Source organism: Somniosus microcephalus, chromosome 13 (genome assembly GCF_052327205.1).
Source record: "Somniosus microcephalus isolate GS21.2 chromosome 13, FLI_Smic_1.0, whole genome shotgun sequence".
Lineage (NCBI taxonomy): Eukaryota > Metazoa > Chordata > Chondrichthyes > Squaliformes > Somniosidae > Somniosus > Somniosus microcephalus.
The window spans coordinates 124,053,691-124,074,109 of record NC_140999.1 but is presented as its reverse complement, the minus strand read 5'-3'; the positions used below and the strand labels follow the sequence as shown (position 1 = coordinate 124,074,109).

The window sequence follows — 20,419 nt, the reverse complement described above, 5'->3', positions numbered from 1 at the left end:
AGGGTGAAGATTTATATAAGAAAGGAAGATGGGATTCACAGTAATTAGTATATGCTGAACAGTGTTGTGCCTCTTGATTACAGGGAGTGAAGGAGGTTACGTTACTGGGGCAGAACGTCAACAGTTACTGTGATACCTCCGAGGTTCCGTTTCACATGAAGGAGCCTACACATCTGAGCCGTGGGTTTAATACCATATACAGGAGCAAACTTGGAGGATTGCGTTTTGCTGACTTATTAGATCAGGTCTCGAGGATTGATCCTGAGATGAGAATCCGTTTCACATCTCCTCACCCCAAGGATTTCCCAGATGAGGTATAATAGTTGGGTTTGCCCCGTTCAAGGGAAAGTACAAAAGTTTCTCAAAGTATTGTGGTCCTTTCTGTAGTTCTGCATAAATATATTTTGCAACAGTGTATCAGCAAAGTAACACTTCAGAGATTTGATTTTGAAGCAGTTGTACATACTGGAAGATCTGTGGGAGCAATGTTGCACGAAGCAAATGGGAACAAGCCCAAGAAGAAATTATAATTTTAAAATTCTAAGATTGACGTATACAGTAGGAAACTGCCAGCAGATAAATCCAGAAATATCTACTACTGTACACGGTCCACCCCAACAAAATACTATTGCAGCGTTGGGCAGGCTGTTAGTAAGCTGGTAGAATCTGATCACATTTTCTTTATATTTTAGTTTTGCTAATCTTCGCAACTTGTTTGCTATTATTTCTAGTAATAAATTTCAGTAAATGAAATTTGTGCAATATTATACAAATGTATATTGTATGAATGCACTATTTATATCTAACTGCAGATCTAACAGTTGAAATTTTTTCTTTTTGGTTCAGTATTTATTGGTGAGTGCACTATCTTTTTGATTTAATAAATGGTATTTTTTTTCCTTTTTAATTTCCACCTTCATAGGTTTTACAACTTATCCAGGAGAGAGCCAACATTTGCAAACAGATCCATTTGCCAGCACAGAGTGGGAGCACTGCTATCCTTAAAGCTATGAGACGAGGGTAAACAACTTTCTGCTAATATAAAGTATATTGTTATATAGAATTCATATTATTGACTTGGAGAATACATAGAATATACAGCACAGAAACGGGCCATTCGGTGTTTATACTCCATAGGATTGGTAGCATTGTTACAGGAAACTTTTTTTTATCCGGCACGGCCGGGACCGACGTGCCGGTTCATCAAAAATTCCGGATAACCGAACGCTATAGTAAAAGATAGGGAGAGCTGACAGCTCCGTATAAAGCAACAAACCCTGTTGCTTAGCAACAAGTGTAGAACAATGGCCACAAGTTCCAAGCGTCTCTGTAGCTTAGCAACAGCTGCAGCCACACCCTTGCACAGCAACAGATGGAGGAAGGCAAATACAATATGAAGTAAAACCTACTCCTGAATTTTGCCGGTTAACCAAGATTTCCGGTTATTTAGGTGCCGGTAAATCGAAAGTTTCCTGTACTCTGGGTATGTTTTCATCCATATAAAGTGCCTTTCCTACATAAATGCTAGTTTTGCTGGTGGATTGTGTTCCTTAATTATCTAATTTTCATCACAGGTATACTAGAGAAGCATACTTGGAACTTGTTGAACTCATACGCAGGATCATCCCAGGTAATTTCGCCTTCAGGATTTTCCAATACTACCTTACTACTATACGTTGTATTACTGAATTTAGAAGTTTGAATATTCTATTTTTTTAAATTTCCCTTTGCTGAAAGCGGAGAGATTTAGGTGTGCGTGATGGAAACAAAGTTCTATTGTGCTTCAAAGTGGAAAATTGCTTGAATTTTTATGTGACCGCAGATCTACAGGGTAATGTGTGTTTTTTTTTTAAAAAGGTTAAGATAGAACTTGTCTGATGGTCACAGGCAGGCTCTTATGATCTGTTGGTTAGTTAGGATACCGTAGTTTTGTTTTAAAGGTGGTAGTTGAATTTGTGGTCCCTGGAAAGACCGTTGTTTATTATTTGTAGACTGCAATCAGATGCGATGAATTGTTAAGCTCAGGTGTCAAAAGCAAATGAGGCCCCTGATGGCTAAGGGACCATGGTCACTTTTTATCTAGAATGTCAGAATTGTTAATATCTTAATTGCCTAACCATTGAGAATAACCTCCTTTGTATTTGTTTGATTTTGCTCTCAGGATGTGAGCAATGCTGGCATGGTCACATTTATTGGCTTCAGATCAATGGAGATAGGGGGATTGAGATACGCAATACCCAGCCATCGGAGGAGGAGAAATATATTTGGCGGGGGGGGGGAATTCTGTCATTGAGAAATGCAGTTGGGCGGGGAGGAAGTTTCTGTAAAAGGGGAAATTAAGTGAGATACTGGTATTGTGTGAGTGCCAGCTGTAGCCAGTGGGAGATTGGGGCAGGGTGGAGGAGGGGGGTGCAATTGTCAGCCAATGGGTGGGTTAGAACAGGAAATGCAGCCACTGGGACGGGGAGGGGCAGGGGTTAGAAAATGTATTCGTCACCAAGAAGAGGGGCTGAAATCTTTCTCCGATGCAGACAAATGTGGCTAAATTCTTGTTAAGTTTTGGAGTAGGGGGTTGAGATCCAATAAATTGACTGCGGGAGGCTCTGAGGGTCAAACGCTTCCACAGTGGTGAGGGGGAGCTTGAGGGCTGAGATTTGAATTAGTGGGATGGACAGGATTAGGGCCAAATGCTGGCTGAGTGGTGGTGGGCTGTAAAATAGGTCTGTCGGGGGTGGGTGTTGGGTCGGACCCCATTGAAGCCAGTTGTTCATATAATGTTACACTTTAGCGCCACCTGCAGGTGCAGTACTATTCAAATTCTTTTACATAGGATACACAGCACAGAAACAGGCCATTCGGCCCAACCAGTCCATGCCTGAGTTTATGCTCCACTTGAACCTCCTCCCGTCTTTCCTCATTTAACTCTATCAGCATAACCCTCTATTCCCTTCTCCCCCATATGCTTATCTAACCGCCCCTTAAATGCATCGATACTATTCCATTCAAACAGTCCCAGTGGTAGCGAGTTCCACATTCTCACCACTCTTTGGGTAAAGAAGTTTCTTCTGAATTCACTATTTAATTTCTTGGTGACTATCTTATATTGATGGCCTCTAGTTTTGCTCTTCCCCACAAGTGGAAACACACTCTCTGTATCCACTCTATCAAAACCTTGCATAATTTTAAAGACCTCTATTAGGTCACCCCTCAGCCTTCTCTTTTCAAGAGAAAGGAGACCCAGCCTGTTCATCCTTTCCTGATGGATAGACCCTCGCATTTCTGGTATCATCATTGGAAATCTTCCCTGCACCCTTTCCAGTGCCTCTATATTCTTTTTATAATATGGCGACTAGAATTGTACGCAGTACTCCAAGTGTGGTCTAACCAAGGTTCGATGCAAGTTTAGCATAATTTCCCTACTTTTCATTTCTATCCCTCTAGAAGTAAACCCGAGTGCTTGGCTTGCTTTTTTTATGGCCTTGTTAACCTGTGTCGCTACTTTTAGGGATTTGTGTATTTGTATTCCAAGATCCCTTTGCTCCTCTATCCCATCCAGACACACACCCTCCAAGTAATATGTGACCTCCCTATTCTTCCTACCAAAATGTAATACCTCACATTTATCTATGTTGAAATTTATTTGCCAATCATATGCCCATTCTGCAAGTTTATTGATGTCTTCCTGTAATTTGTTGTAGTCCTCCTCAGTATTGACTATCTCCCCTCCCCCCCCAAATTTGGTGTCATGCAAATTTAGAAATTGTATTTTTGATTCCAAAGTCTAAATCGTTAATATAAATTGTGAACAACAGAGGTTCCAGCACTGATCCTTGTGGAACACTACTACCCACCTTCTGCCACTCTGAATACCTCTAAACACCCCTACTCTCCGCTTACTGTCTTGAAGCCAGCTAGCTATCCATTCTGCTACTTGTCCCCTGACTCCACATTCTCTGACCTTATTCATTAGTCTATTATGTGGTACCTTATCGAAGGCCTTCTGAAAATCCAGAAAAATTACATCTACTGCATTACCCTTGTCTACTCTCTCTGTTACCTTTTCAAAAAATTCAATGAAGTTGGTCAAGCATTGCTGTGCAGACAGTTTAACTCCTTTTTAATAGGATTTCCTCTCACTTTATGTTTAACCATCTTTTTAACCTCCTGTTCTGTAACTCTATTCCCTGGCCATCAATGTCCTCCCTTACTTTATTCTTTCCTATGCTCTCCTTTCCTGTTTTGTTTATATTTAGGCTGGTTTCATTTCTTGTAGATCCCTCCCCTGTCTTACTAATTTAAATTCTGAGGCCGCTCGCTGTTTTTAATTTATAATAGCTGGCTTACTGTATTTACATTTACATTTTTCTGTAAATGTATTTCATGAAAACAGGTGTAAGTTTAAGTAGCGACTTCATTGCTGGATTTTGTGAGGAGACTGAGGATGATCACTTGCAGACCATATCTCTTCTTAGACAGGTCCAATACAACGTGGGATATCTTTTCGCCTACAGCATGAGAAAGGTGAGCTACTCCGAGTATTTGATCTTCATGATATATTTAGAAGAGATGGAGATGGCAGAGCATTGTATTTGTGATCCCATAACCCCATTACTACTGTTCTTTTCATTTGTAAGCTGTTTATTCACCTCTATTTTAACTTGGCCTATTCACAAAAATATATAGGTGACTTTGGGATGCATAATTTAGACCCTTTTATTTGGATCCTTCACTAGCTGTATCCTATTTTAAAACCAGCTTACAAAAACAGACTTCTTCCTAAAATGCCTAAGCTTGCTCGTTCTTTTACCTCATTCCATTCCTCAGCACAACATGCCCCCATAACTTGGCATTTACTGATTAAACTATGTAATTTAGAAAGTCATAGCATGGGAAAATTAAAATGTCATGAGTAGTCACTTTTCTGATTTTACAATTCAGGCTGATTGTAAAGCCAAATTACAGGAAACATTAAATTGCAGTTAATTTTACTCTTCACAACGGTAGATCATTTTCCATTCCTTCATATTGTTGCCTGTCAAATTTGCAACAAAAAGGAAAGGTTATCCTGCGGGAAGTAGCTGATGTGATGTGTCATTCACTGTATTCTTTACCTTCAGTGTCAGCTGTGGCTCAGTGGGTAGCACACTCGCCTCTGAGTCAGAAGGTTGTTGGCTCAAGTCCCACTCCAGGGACTTGAGCGCATCAAGCTTGGCTGACACTCCAGTGCAGTGCTGAGGGAGTGCTGCACTGTCGGAGGTGCTGTCTTTCAGATGAGATGTTAAACCGAGGTCCCGTCTGCTCACTCAGGTGGATGTAAAAGATCCCATGGCACTATTTTGAAGAAGAGCAGGGGACTTATCCCCGGTGTCCTGGCCAGTATTTATCCCTCAATCAACATCACTAAAACAGATTATCTGGTCATTATCATATTGCTGTTTGTGGGACCTTGCTGTGCGCAAATTGATTGCTACGTTTCCCACATTACAACAGTGACTCCACTTCAAAAAGTACTTCATTGGCTGTAAAATGCTTTGAGACGTCCGGTGGTCGTAAAAGGTGCTATATAAATGCAAGTCTTTCTTTTTCATCTTAAACCCCTCAATTTACCGTGGACCCTCTCTGCTGTTAGTGGTTAGCCACAGAAGCCTAAAATAAAGTGCATTGCCTGGTTAAAAAGTCACATTGTAGTATTTGTCTTTTCTAGAAGACACACTCCTATCATAGACTGCAGGACAGCGTTCCTGCAATTGTGAAGCAGCGTCGTTTGGAAGAACTCATCACTGTGTTCCGAGAGGAGGCAGCTAAACTCAACTCTGAACTTATTGGGACTGAGCAAGTTGTGCTAGTGGAAGGGGTAAGTAGAAGGAATCTTAAAGATATTTGAAATGTGAGCCTTATTTCTTGGAATAAATTTAATCAGCAAGAAATATTGAAATAGTAACATGATCCAGATCAGAGCTGAAAGTTTTTTTTACATTTTTTAAAACAAAAGTTCATGTTTATATGCGAATTAACAGCATCATAGAGCTTACAAAAATGACGATCTGTTCTCTGACTTTGAAAATTCCTCACGATCCTTTACATCCCTGTGCACAATATTGGAAAAAATGTCTCAGTTGGGAAAGAAGTGTAGCCAAGCAACAAGTGAACTAACTGGGGATGGGGCAAAAATAACAAGCAAAAATCTGCAGGTCAATCAGATGATTAAGAACTATGGTTAAGGAGCTGAAACAGAAAATGAAAATCTGATTGCAGTGAATATAAAGCACAATGTGAAAGGCTTTTATAAATGCATTTGTAATAACCAGGGGATCATCCTAAGAGTAGGACGTCTAAAGGATCCAAAGGGTGATATGATATCAAATGACCGTGATATGTTAACTTTTCTGAGTTATGCCAAAAACCTAGACCAGGGAAATGTTGGTTATCCAGAAGTCCACCTTTATGCGGTAGAAAGAACACATATTAATTATAATAATTTTCCTATGTGTATTGCTGTCAGAAGATCAGTAAAGAGATCAAGGTCAGTTATAAAGTTTGGCCAGTACTAGTTGATTATGTTGGGTTTTGTCACATGGATAGTTGCAATCCTAATGATGAGTTCTGAAAGGATTCGCAAATTTCATGGCTCCCCCGAAGATTTACTTTTGGCTTATTGAAGAAACCCTGGCTGGACTGAGTTTAAAATCCAGGGCTCCAGGGCTCAACAAGATGGCTGAGGTCAAACTCATGGCCAAGGCCTGTAAGCTTCAGTTTGGGCTGACTGTGAGAAGGAACTTTCCAGAAATTCGAATGCAGGCAGACCTTCTGCATTTATGCATGAGGAGCAAACCCTGTGGCATTCGGGCCTCTGATTAAAACCCATCAAGGTCGTTTGCACAGACAATCAATATGTAATAGCTGCATTCAGATCTTCGTTAGAGGACATCAGCACTGTTGGCAAACGATTCAAACTGGAATGGCCCCATCACCAAACCAGTTGGACAAAGAGGAACACTTATGAGACGTTTAAAACCGATTAACCGGCCATCCAGGTCGATGGGCCCAGATCGGTTTCCTTTGTATAAGCTTCAACACGTCCAGGTCAGACAAAGAAATAAGCTGATCTGGCGGGAGATAAGGGCTACCAGGAGGGGTATAACTAGTCCCTCGGGAAGCCATCTCTCTCTCTCTCCCGCCTCGACTCCGGTGCCCTGCCTTACCATCAAGAGGATCATCGACGAACAGCCCGTCCAGGGAAGCAGGATACCCGCAGTTACATTTAAATCACTGGGGTATCTCTGCTTTGGGGCGGTGAAAACCATAAAGACATCGGCAGGCAACGGGGCACGGAGCAGGCGTTTCAACATCCTAGACTGGTGAGCATCAATTTTCTGGCCCATCACAAGATAACCTAGATAGGTGTAAAGGGTGGGAGTTAAGGGGTTTGCTAAAATTGTCATTTTAGTCATTTTCCCTCGATGTGTCCGTTTCTCCTCCCCCGCTAAGTGTAATTGTGTTGCATCCATAGTGATTTTCTCTGTATAGTAATTGTTTCTCTATTTTAATAAACATTGGTTTTCTTTGCACCGAACCACTGGTCTCGTTTGTTTATACCGCTACTCGTAAATAAGTCCGGCGCTCAGAACTAAAAGGGGGAAGCGATTCGAACCACACAGGGCTGGAGCAGCTCAGACATGACTGACTGGCCAGACACAAACCCCAAACCAAAACCCCCTACAGCTCCTTTTCAATTTCATATCCATAATAAAAATTATGCGTCTAGTGTGCATTTCCTGTCTGTCGCACCGTGTCGTACTCAAACAAAGTAAGAAGAAACCAAGGTAGTCATTTTGAATATACAGAGAAACACTCCAGATGCAAGAAGTATTGAAGCCAGAACACCATATTTGACCTTTTATGAACTCATCCCGTGTTTAACAGCAATTAGACTTTTTTGGCCTTAAAGTGGATACAGCTTCACTTTAGCAGCAGAATAATATTTTCAGCATTAATAATTAATCACATTACATAATGCTCCTTTGCTTATTAAACTGTGTCGTCAGACTTACCATGAACAATATCTAAGCGATACACTAATGTAATACAGAATGTGAAAGCAGTACACTGTTGGCACACTGTCTGCCACGTGTGTGTCTATCCATCTGCAGTGGAAAAAACACCTAATTATTTCCCAGGAACCAATCAAATAATATTTCACAGCCTCTGTATGGAATTCTCTTACAAACTACTTTTCCAAATTCTATCATTTCTGATATGCACCCATCCTGTATTCCCACACTGTAGTCCTCGTTTCCTCTTTTTCTCTCTCATGATCCACCTCCCCTTCCCCCTTTTGGAACAGCATAACAACTAAGTCTGCCACTCCATACTTGCTGCTGTCCCTGCTTCCTCATTCTCTTCCAGTGTACGTGCCTAATCCCCTACTTTCTCTTTCATTTCCATGTCCTCTTTCGAATCTTGGACAGCCTAAAAAAGTAAGACAAAAAGTGAGGTCATGGGTAAAGGGACATATAATAATAAAAAGAGTGATTTATAATTTTCATAGAAAAATGTAAAACACTCAATTTGTTCCCAAAACACTGGCAAAATCTCCAGAATACCATGTAATATGAATGCAGTCTGATGTATTTAGTCACTAAATCAGCACCCCTGATAGTACGTTGTGCATTACGTACCATAATGCCCTTATAAAGCAAGATATCCTCCATCACACTGCACAAATTGCCACAGGAGATCTGCTAGTAATGTAATCAATACAGTTGTGTGCACTTTTTGTTTATCATTTTTTCACTGGTTTAAATTTGATATTCATAAAACAGGAAAAATCAGAACTGAAGAGTAGGGTGCGTATGAATCAAAAGTAAGGAAAGCGACTAGAAAACTACCAGTGAGGAATTACTAAGGATGTGTGAAAACAATCTACCCTAAATTGCCAGTCAGGAGAACCTACTGATAAAAGTAAGAAGCAGAAAACCAATCAAATTAATCCAAAAAATGTGGTTTTAGCCGACATTGCAAATCATCTTCCAGTATAATATTTACAGGTAAAAGTTATGTTTAACATAAACTCACTTTAATTTTTTTGTTTAATTCAGTAACTCTAAATAAAACTGTTATTCTTATTCATGGAGTTGCTCCATGAGGAAACATTTTATCCTGAAGCTCAATTTGGAGCAGTGGTTGGAGTTTTAGTTGGACTTATGCTGTCGCAATCACGTTCAACATATTTTCGGTTGTGCAGTTGTTCTTCCATCTGGTCACTACCTCTGTCCTTTTTCTTTTTTAATGCACTTTATGAGCCTCTGATGCTTTCTCAGCACTTAATATGGTGATGGCCCCTTTTTTCTGCTCCTCCGGTAGCTGTTTTTATCTTTCATGTTATGGCTGCTGCTGTATTCTACTTTCATGTTGTGGTTATGGCTGCCTTTCTTGTCTATCTGGTAGTGATGGCTTTCTGCTTTCTCCCTGCAGCATCTTTTGTTGGCCCTGATGTGGCAACACTAACTTTCTCTGACCTGGTGGTGCTTTCCTCCCTGTCCCCAAATCAGTGGTGCCAACCCTTGTATCCCCTCCCCCTCCCCCTCCCCCAAAGCTGTCAAACCCAGGGCTATCTTCCTCCCCAGGAGCATTTTTCATCTCTTTTCCTCCCCATCCCAGGTTCAGTTTTTTTGCAAACCCCAGGAATAATCACTACCACCACCATTGCTAACAAAAACTATCTTCCCAAGACCACCGCCCCAGTGCAAGACCTCCACCGTTCTCTCAAACTCGAGACACCCTCACCCCATCTATGCTATCAAACCTCAGGAACCATCCAGTATTCCTCCATCTCCCCCGATTGTTCCCTGATCCTAGGACATGCCTGACTGCTCCTTTTTTTAAAAAAGCACTCTGTTTTTCCCAGTACTGACAGATCCACCTGTTGAGTGGTGCCAGACTCTCTCCCCTCTAGTGCACCCAATGCCACTGAGTGCTCCTAACCCGCTGAGGCCCCATTCATCATGAGTACTTACAGATGGCTACCCTTCATTCAGCACTTCCATATCCAATCCTCACCCCACTCCTCTTATGGAACAGCTTCCTGGCTGGGTGCTCCCAGTGTTTAAACCTGTCCTTTTTAGACAGAAAGTGATGCCAAAAGAATTGGTGAGAGGGAAAGAAGCAGAGAAACAGTTACAGGAAGTGATTTTTTTTTGTGTATGACCCAATATCACAGGAAATATGTTGTTATACATTGTATGTTGCATGACATAATGCTCGTGTCGATATAAAATTGCTTATCCCCAACAAAGTATCACAATGCCATTGTGAGATCTGCTAAAATTATTGGTTAAATGTTTTTTAAAGTTGTTGATTTAGTTCTGATTGTACAATGCATGTAAAGATTCTTCACTGGTTAAATGCCATTTAAGATTTTTTGAGCTTTATTTTGCAATAGTTTAAACAGTGCTGTTTTTCAGCAGATGAAGCCTATTTTCCAATAGTATTTGTAGTGTAGAGCACAGTGGTATTTCAGCAAACTGCACCCCCACCCCAGCTGACTGCATGATTTTCCAAGAACTTCCATGGGCTTGCACATCAGTTTGAAGTTGCTGCTATTTGTAGCGAAGCTGCACCAGGACTTTCGGGGTATTACCCTTAATTGGCATTAAGAGAGGTTCTGTCCAAAGGTCTCCTAAGTTGGCAGGAAAGCTGACGTGTTCAAAAATAAAAGGTCACATAAATTTATAGTAAGTTTTTCTATGAAAGGGAAGAAGGAACAAAAAGTACTTTCCCTTAAGCTTTTCTTTCCCTATTAATAACAGATATTTACAGGGTAGACTGTAAAGTACTTTAAGATATTCCTTAATCCTTACAACAGTTGAGTTGATAGTTTTATTTTGAATGTTTGCCCTAAGACTATTCTGATTTTCTTTCTTTTTATCCCAGCAGTTAGTAGTGTGGGATGTTTTCCCAGTACCAGCAGATTGGAAAACTGCTAATGTAACGCCCTTATTTAAAAAGGGAGGCAGACAAAAGGTTGGAAACTATAGACCAGTTAGCCTAACATCTGTGGTTGGTAAAATGTTGGAGTCCATTATTAAGGAAGCAGTAACAGGACATTTGGATAAGCATAATTTAATAGGACAGAGTCAGCATGGTTTTACGAAGGGGAAGTCATGTTTGACAAATTTGCTCGAATTCTTTGAGGACATAACAAACAGGGTGGATAAAGGGGAACCAGTGGATGTGGTGTATTTGGACTTCCAAAAGGCATTTGACAAGGTGCCACACAAAAGATTACTGCACAAGATAAAAAATCACAGAATTGGGGGCAATATACTGGCATGGGTGGAAGATTGGCTATCTAACAGAAAACAGAGTTGGGATAAATGGTTCATTCTCGGGTTGGCAATCAGTAACTAGTGGTGTTCCGCAGGGGTCAGTGCTGGGACCCCAACTCTTTACAATCTATATTAATGATTTGGAGGAAGGGACCGAGTGCAACGTATCCAAGTTTGCCGACGATACAAAGATAGGAGGGAAAGCAGTGAGTGAGGAGGACATAAAAAACCTGCAAAAGGACATAGACAGGCTAAGTGAGTGGGCAAAAATTTGGCAGATGGAATATAATGTTGGAAAGTGTGAGGTTATGCACTTTGGCAGAAAAAATCAAAGAGCAAGTTATTATCTAAATGGAGAGAAACTGCAAAGTGTTACAGTACAAAGGGATCTGGGGGTCCTGGTGCATGAAACACAGAAGGTTAGTATGCAGGTACAGCAGGTGATCAGGAAGGCCAATGGAATCTTGGCTTTTATTGCAAGGGGGATGGAGTATAAAAGCAGGGAAGTCTTGCTGCAGTTATACAGGGTACTGGTGAGGCCACACCTGGAATACTGCGTACAGTTTTGGTTTCCATATTTAAGAAAAGATATACTTGCTCTCGAGGCAGTTCAGAGAAGGTTCACTCGGTTGGTTCCGGAGATGAGGGGGTTGACTTATGAGGAAAGGTTGAGTAGGTTGGGCCGCTACTCATTGGAATTCAGAAGAATGAGAGGCGATCTTATCGAAACATATAAGATTGTGAGGGGGCTTGATCGGGTGGATGCGGTGAGGATGTTTCCACTGATGGGTGAGACTAGAACTAGGGGGCATAATCTTAGAATAAGGGGCTGCCCTTTCAAAACTGAGATGAGAAACTTCTTCACTCAGAGGGTAGTAAATCTATGGAATTTGCTACCTCAGAGTTGTGGAAGCTGCGACATTAAATAAATTTAAAACGGAGATAGACAGTTTCCTAGCTGATAAGGGAATTAGGGGTTATGGGGAGAGGGCAGGGAAGTGGACGTGAGTCTAGATTCGGATCAGCCATAATCTTATTGAATGGTGGAGCAGGCCCGAGGGGCCGTATGGCCTACTCCTGCTCCTACTACTTATGTTCTTATACCTCCTTTTGATAGAATATGCAATAAGAGAATGGGGACTAGGTCAATTTGATGTAAAAAATGTAAAACTTAGCTATTGAAAATTGAACCTATAATGTATGACTGCCATTTTATGCCTGTAACCAATGTTCCCTCCAAGCTGCGCGCGAGCTCGGCCGCACGGCAATCGGGACGGTGCCGCGCAGGCTGCTCACAAGCTGTTCCCTCTAAGCTACCGCGCGTGCGTGCTTGCGCAGCAAATTTAAAGGTTCCACATTTAAAAAAATTTAGAGACAACATTGCCTGTAACTGTCCTTAGATTTTGTGTCATAGTTTTAAAACCAATTATACAGAAACCCATTACTAATTGTTTAATTTTGTTACACGTTCCCAGGCTAGTAAGCGGTCTAAGGTGGAAATGTGCGGAAGAAGTGATGGTAACATTAAAGTAATATTTCCCGGTGTGGAGATACCATGTGACTGGTCATCTGGAATGCTTGCTCCTATCAGACCCGGAGACTATATATCAGTGCAAGTAAGTGAATAACTGAGGCTTTGCAGGAATGCTCCTGATGTGTAATGCATGTTTGTGAAATTAAGTCACACTTTTGTAGAATTCTAAATATGCAGTGCAAGCAAAACAGATGTAATACATAATGGGGAGCGGGCTGGGAAGTGGCTTTGAGCCCAAGATCAGCCATGATCTTATTGAATGGCGGAGCAGGCTCGAGGGGCTGAGTGGCCTATTCCTGCTCCTATTTCTTATGTTCTCATGTAATGGTTTTTATGAGTCTGAATTTTTTTTAAGTCCTAAAGGGAAGCAGCTTGTGTACGTCTCTATTGCGCACTGTATTCTATTAATACTGCAGGCATACTGTTGGCCAACTCTCTTGAGGCTTGCTAAGAAACCTTTTAAATAATGACCATGTTATAAAGAGAATCTTTACTTTGTTAATGGAGACCTAAATATCTTATTTTAGTGAATGTGACATAACCTACCTGTGTATTACATCGAGGAGGCTGCAGCAACAGTTTATGCAGCTAATACTGCATTTACCAGTGTAGTACTGATAACATTACTGCAGCAGTGTGCGAGGACAGTTACTGTTGCCCTATTTATTTTGTCGTGGAGTGGTGATACAAGTTTTGAAATGCTGCCACAGAGCACTGCTATTGGCCACTAACTGATTCACATCTCCACTTTTCAATTCCGAAGAGCTGACAAGACAGTCAACTCTTTTCACTTGCAGAATTAAAAGGTAGTTTACTTTATTAACAAAATGTTTTTTTTTTTTAAAGCTAAGTTTATAGAGCAGGATTTGCATTGTTTGCAGTTATGTTGCTGGCATTGCAAAATGAAGCAAACCCACCTATTGCAGGTGTGCTTACTTGTGCCATTGCTGCCAAGTATCGGCAGAGTAGGGCACTGGCCTGCTTATAATACTGATGTGGCATCAGTGCCAAAGGTGCAGTTTAAGGACAGCTAACTAAGTAACTTCGTGAAGTGGTGTGTCTGTATGTTTGAAGCATATTGTGGTTGACTTAGTATATTTGAGATTTGTGTTAAATATGAGACAGTGAGGCCCACATGGTCTTGTAGGCAAATCAGTCTTGGAAAATTGTAATTTATATATTGTAATAAATTTATTTTGAGCTATTTTCATTCCATTTTATAAAGTATTTTCCCTCTAGTTTTTTCTCCTTCCCTCCTCTAATGATTCATTTGAGATATATTTCCATGGGTGATTTGCACATTTCCATAACTTTCTCAAGGCGCTATTATTTGTTAATGAAGCCAGACAATGACATTGTTTTGAATGTGGGGTCTGTCACAGTTAAGCCTGAACTTCTCACCTGACATCATCAGGAAAGGATGAACAAAACTGGGTCTCTTTTCTCTTGAAAAGAGAAGGCTTGAGGGGTGATCTAATAGAGGTCTTTAAAATTATGAAAGATTTTGATAGATAGATACAGAGTGTTTCCACTTGTGGGGAAGAGCAAAACTAGAGGCCATCAATATAAGATAGTCACTAATAAATCCAATAAAGAATTCAAGAGAAATCTTTTTATTTAGGGATTGGTTAGAATGTAGAACTTGCTACCACATGGAGATGACTAGTATAGGTGCATTTAAGGGGAAGCTAGGGAGAAAGGACTAGGAGGATATGCTAATAAGGTTAGATGAAGTAGAGTGGGAGGAGGCTCGTGTGGAGCATAAATACTGGCATGGACTGGTTGGTCTGAATGGCCTATTTCTGTGCTGCATATTCTATGTAATTGTATGTAACAACAACTTGTATTTATATAGTGCCTTTAATGTAGTAAAATGTCCCAATGTCACAAGAGCATTACTAAACACAATTTGACACCAAGCAACATATTAGGACAGGGTAAAGAGGTAGGTTTTAAGGAGGAGAGAGAAGCGGAGAGGCTTAGGAAGGAAATTCCATAGCCGAGGGCCCAGGCAGCTGAAAGCACGGCTGCCAATGATGGAACGATTAAAATGTGCAATAAGCCAGAATTGAAGGATTGCAGACATCTCGGAGGGTTGTAGGGCTGGAGGAGGTTACAGAGATGGGAAGAGGCGAGGCCATGGATGAATTTGAAAACAAGGATGAGAATTTTAAAACCGAAGCATTGCTGGACCGGGAGCCAATGTAGGTCAATGAGCACAGGGGTGATGGGTGAACGGGACTTGGTGCGAGTCAGGATACGAGCAGCAGAGTTTTAGATGAGCTGAAGTTTATGGAGGGTGGAAGATGGGAGGCCGGCCTGGAGTGTAGTAAAACAGTCGAGTCTGCAGGTAACAGAAGTATGGATGAGGGTGTAAGATCTTCTGGTAGTTTATAGAGTTCAGACCCGTGGAACAGACAACACAAAACCCAATGAATCTGTGAAATTTCTTTTACTTAAAAATCAACAAGAGGTTACAAGTAATTACCAGAATACAAACTGTACTCAATTCATGTACTTATCACAAGCAAGCATCTAAAATCATTGACTTTAAGCTCAGGTGATTATAAGCAAAACCACATATGTTACTATTCACCAGATGAGAGGTCAGTTCAATGATGATTAAACATATGACTAACTTTAACTGGCAACTGACCAGGTCACCATCGACTATCGCCCCACTGTGGCGCCGAATGTTTTGAAACAGTGCCTTTTATACCCCAAAATTTGGCAATCCACCCACTGTGTACGTGTCCCTAACTATACGGCATAATGGCCGGCAGTTGTTTCCCAGATCCTCTTATCACTAGTCTGTTAGGCAACTGTGGGCCTTCAAGGCTAAGTACATTCCATAGTCTGAAGATGTTTCTGTTATTTCACTGATTTCACAGTCAATAGTCTGTTCCCACAAAACTTCAATAAGCTTGCTTTCCATATCTTGAAAGACAATTGGCAGCTTTTACAGCTTACAAGTCAAACAGTTTATTTTGCAAAGTTCTCACAGCAACCAGTCTTTGTCCTCGCGAAGCATGATGGTAAAATTTGGTCACTTTTAGATTCAGTCAAATGGAGATTCAGTCAAGTTTACCATGACAGTGTAACAAGGGTTTCAGCAGCAGATTAGCTGGGGCAGAGGTGGAGACGGCCAATGTTACAGAGGTGGAAGTAGGCAGACTTGGTGATGGAGCGGATATGTGGTTGGAAGCTCATCTCGGTGTCAAATAGGACACCATGGTTGCGAACTTTCTGATTCAGCCTCAGTGACCAGGGAGTGGGATGGGAGTCGGTGGTTAGGGAATGGAGTTTGTTGCAGGGACCACTGCAAGGACCAAAGACAATTGCTTTGGTCTACCCAATGTTTAATTGGAGAGAGTTTCTGCTCATCTAGTACTGGATGTCGGACAAAGTCTGTCAATTTGGAAACAGTGGAGGGGTCGAGAGAGGTGGTGGTGAGGTAGAGCTGTTTGTCATCGGCGTACCTGTGGAGCCTGATGTTGTGTATTCCAATGATGAGAAATAATGGGAGCAAGGACAGATCCTTGGGGGGCTCCAGTGGTAATGGTGCAGTAGCGGGAAGAGAAGCCATTGCTGGTGATTCTCTGGCTATGACTGTATAGATAAGAATGGAACCCGGTGGGAGCAGTCACGCCCAGCTGGACGATGGTGGAGTGGCATTGGAGGAGGATGGTGTGGTCAGCCGTGTCAAAGACTGCAGACAGGTAGAGAAGGATGAGAAGGGACAGTTTACCACAGTCACATAGAATGTCATTTGTGACTTTAATAAGATGTCATTTGTAACTTTGATAAGAGCTGTTTCAGTACTGTGATAGGGGCGAATACCTCATTAAAGGGGTTCAGTACAAACACGATTTTCAGCAGAGATCAGTGTAAGTGAGAAGCCCTGGCTGGCTTTTATTTATGCAGTCCTTAGCCTAATGGTGCTGAGGTCAGTTATATAGCCATTTTTTTTTTAAATGACTCCTGACTGTGAGCCTTTGACCCAACCTGCTGCAAGGTTCTCTCAGTACTGTGCTTGACTAGCCCACTGGGAGATACATGAGAGCTGCTCAGATTCACTTAGTTGCTGATGTATTGTTTTCTCTGCTCCCCACCACCCCACCCCAAAAAAAATGTGGGAATTGCAGATATATGAACTATTGTAAATAGCATGCAATTATTATTTGTGGTTTCAATAAAATAAACTACATTTTATGGATAATATTTAATTCAATTGTTGTGCCTTTATTTTCAGATAACATCTGCCAGTTCTCAAAGTTTAAAGGGTACCCCCATCTGCCACACAACATTGAACAATTCAGCAAAGATGATATCTAAACAATTGCGAACTGTCAGTAGTGGACAGTAACATTTATCCAGGACAGAAGTTGAAAGAAAAGTATTTTATGTGCTGAAGTATCAAGTTTGTACTTCAGTACTTGGGGTAATACTGAGGATTGTAAAGTGGAACTTGATGCATTCTTTCACCACTGAGGAAGTACACGTCATTTGGGGGTCACAACCAGTGTGTGTGTGCTATCTGAGTTCAGATCCTGATGATCAGTTTACTTACAATTAAAATCTGAGATGTGATTAAAGGCTTCAGATACTTGGTATTACAATATGAAAATATCGGCACAAAATAAATGTGACAAATTATTCTGGTGGTGAGAGATGATTGTAAAAGTAATGCATATGTATTTTGTGATAAAGAGAGACTTCAAAATGTATGCATGTTGATTTCTTTCATTTAGGGTAAGGCATTTTGCAATCAAGCTCGTCACAATTAAGAAGAAATTGAAATGTTGAAGTTCAAATTATTTGATTAATTGCAATTATTGAGATCTGTTTTCACTTGATTAGTCATTGCATTTTATTTAGTCTCAATTAAATCTCAATAGTCTTTTATCATTGTTAAATCCATCTGTAATGGAGAAGCTACCAATAAGCACTAGCTTTGAATGTTGCTTTAATCCAGTTGATAATTTTAATATTTCTAAAGAATTGTGAGTGCTTCATTTGCATTATAGTCTCAGACCTCTTGCCCTCATTGCCTCCCTCCAGCTCACCCTTCACTTTCCCAGTCGCAGCCTTGGCTCAGTGGTAGCACTCATGCCTCTAAGTTCATGTGCACATCAAAAAATCCCATGGCACTATTCAAACAAGATTAGGCCAACATTTATCTCTCAATCAACATCACAAAAGCAGATTATCTTGTCATTTATCACATTTGCGGTTTGTGGTCCTTGCTCTCTACAATGTTGGCTGCTGCATTTCCCTACATTACAACAGTGACTACACTTCCAATGTACTTCATTGGCTGTGAAGTGCGTTTGTAAAGGCACTTTATAAATACAAGTTTTTTACTGAACTTACCCACCCATTCTCATGGTCACCTCTTCAATCTCATCTACACATGGGCCCTCAATATCTCTCAGATCTTTATCATCAACTAGGTTCTTTCTGAGCACTTCAGCTCCCTTCTGGTATACATCACCCTCTTTGTTCCAAATCCTTCCACTTTCATCTTGCACCCCTGGGCAAAAACTTCCCCAACTCCCTCACCTCCCTCACAAGCTCTAATCTTTCCTTCTCTAGTCTGCCAGCTTTGCTGATACTGAAGCCTCTGTCCATCTGTTTCACAGCTGCATCATCTCCACCCTCCCTCCGATCCTAAATGATCTCGCTGCTTAAATCCATCCAACAAAGGCGCAGCCACACAAGCTTGGCACTGCCCTCTTCAGCTCCGCAAGCCCTTTCACCCACCTTCCACCCCGACCAGATTCCAGCTTCCCTCCCGACATTATCCCCGGCCCCGGTTACCGCCCCCCCGGCCGGCTATTGAAGCACCCACTCAGCACCTTGCCTTGCTAGCTCGGGACCAGTGCAACAACATAGCAAGCTAATAGAATGTTATCGTTTATTGCGAGGGGAATTGAATACAAAAGTAGGGAGGTTATGCTTCAGTTTTACAGGGCATTGGTGAGACCACATCTGAAGTACTGTGTACAGTATTGGTCTCCTTATTTAAGAAAGGATGTAAATGCATTAGAAGCAGTTCAGAGAAGGTTTCCTGGACTAATACCTGGAATGGGCAGGTTGTCTTATGAGGAAAGGTTGGACAGGCTAGGCTTGTATCTGCTGAAGCTTAGAAGAATAAGAGGTGACTTGATTGAAACAGATAAGATCCTGAGGGGTCTTGACAGGGTGGATGTGGAGAGGAGTGGGAGAATCTAGAACTAGGGGTCACTGTTTAAAAATAAGGGGTCGCCCATTTAAAACAGATGAGAAATTTTTTCTCACAGAGGGTCCTGAGTCATTGGAACTCTTCCTCAAAGGGCAGAGGAAGCAGAGTCTTTGAATATTTTTAAGGCAGAGGTAGATAGATTCTTGATAAGCAAGGGGGTGAAAGGTTATTGGGGGTAGGTGGGAATATAGAAACATAGAAGATAGGGGCAGGAGTAGGCCATTCGGCCCCTCGAGCCTGTTCCGCCATTTAATTAGATCATGGCTGATCATCCAAATTCAGTACCCTGTCCCTGCTTTCTCCCCATATCCCTTGATCCCTTTAGCCTTAAGAAATATATCTAACTCCTTCTTGAATATATTTAGTGAATTGGCCTCAACTGCCTTGTGTGGTAGAGAATTCCACAGGTTCATCACTCTCTGGGTGAAGAAAATCCTCCTCATCTCAGTCCTAAATGGCTTACCCCTTATCCTTAGACTGTGACCCCTGATTCTGGACTCCCCCGCCATCAGGAACATCCTTCCTGCATCTAGTCTAGTCCTGTTAGAATTTTATAAGTTTCAATGAAATCCCCTTTCATTCTTCTAAACTCTAGCGAATATAAGCCCAATCGACCCAATCTCTCTTCATACATCATTACTGCCATCCCAGGTATCAGTCTGGTGAATCTTCGCTGCACTCCCTCCATGGCAAGAACATCCTTCCTCAGATAAGGCGACCAAAACTGCACACAATACTCAAGGTGTGGTCTCACCAAGGCTCTGTACAACTGCAGCAAGACATCCTTGCTCCTGTACTCGAATCCTCTCGCTATGAAGGCCAACATACCATTTGCCTTCTTAACCGCCTGCTGCACCTGTATGCTTACCTTCAGTGACTGGTGCACAAGGACACCCAGGTCTCATTGCACTTCCCCTTTTCCCAATCTATTGCCGTTCAGATAATAATCTGCGTTCCTGTTTTTGCCACCAAAGTGGATAACCTCGCATTTATCCACATTATACTGCATCTGCCCAATCACCCAACCTGTCCAAATCGTACTGGAGTTTCTCTGCATCCTCACAGCACACACGCCCACCCAGCTTTGTGTCGTCTGCAAACTTGGAGATATTACATTGAGTTCCCTCGTCTAGATCATTAATATATATTGTGAATAGCTGGGGTCCTAGCACCGATCCCTGCGGTACCCCACTAGTCACTGCCTGCCACTCGGAAAAAGACCCGTTTATTCTAACTCTTTGCTTCCTGTCTGCCAACCAGTTCTCGATCCAAGTCAATACCTTACCCACAATCCCATTTGCTTTATCTTTGCAC

General features: G+C 41.6%; 1 protein-coding gene across 3 annotated transcripts in view; it reads left to right on the top strand.

Annotated features, from left to right (window-relative positions):
* cdk5rap1 (CDK5 regulatory subunit associated protein 1) overlaps window positions 1-17,588 on the top strand; it is a 29,710-nt gene extending 12,122 nt beyond the window's left edge. For 2 of the 3 annotated variants that reach the window (XM_086005267.1, XM_086005269.1), the window contains exons 7-13: window positions 84-314; window positions 923-1,020; window positions 1,575-1,630; window positions 4,391-4,521; window positions 5,705-5,854; window positions 12,803-12,943; window positions 17,114-17,588. In XM_086005267.1, coding sequence (XP_085861393.1) covers window positions 84-314; window positions 923-1,020; window positions 1,575-1,630; window positions 4,391-4,521; window positions 5,705-5,854; window positions 12,803-12,943; window positions 17,114-17,227 — 921 coding nt within the window. In that variant the 3' untranslated portion in view covers window positions 17,228-17,588. Of the gene's footprint in view, window positions 1-83; window positions 315-922; window positions 1,021-1,574; window positions 1,631-4,390; window positions 4,522-5,704; window positions 5,855-8,822; window positions 8,962-12,802; window positions 12,944-17,113 lie in introns of those variants that run through there. The other variant, XM_086005268.1, reaches the window with a different exon arrangement.
* Window positions 17,589-20,419: the final 2,831 nt, after the last annotated feature.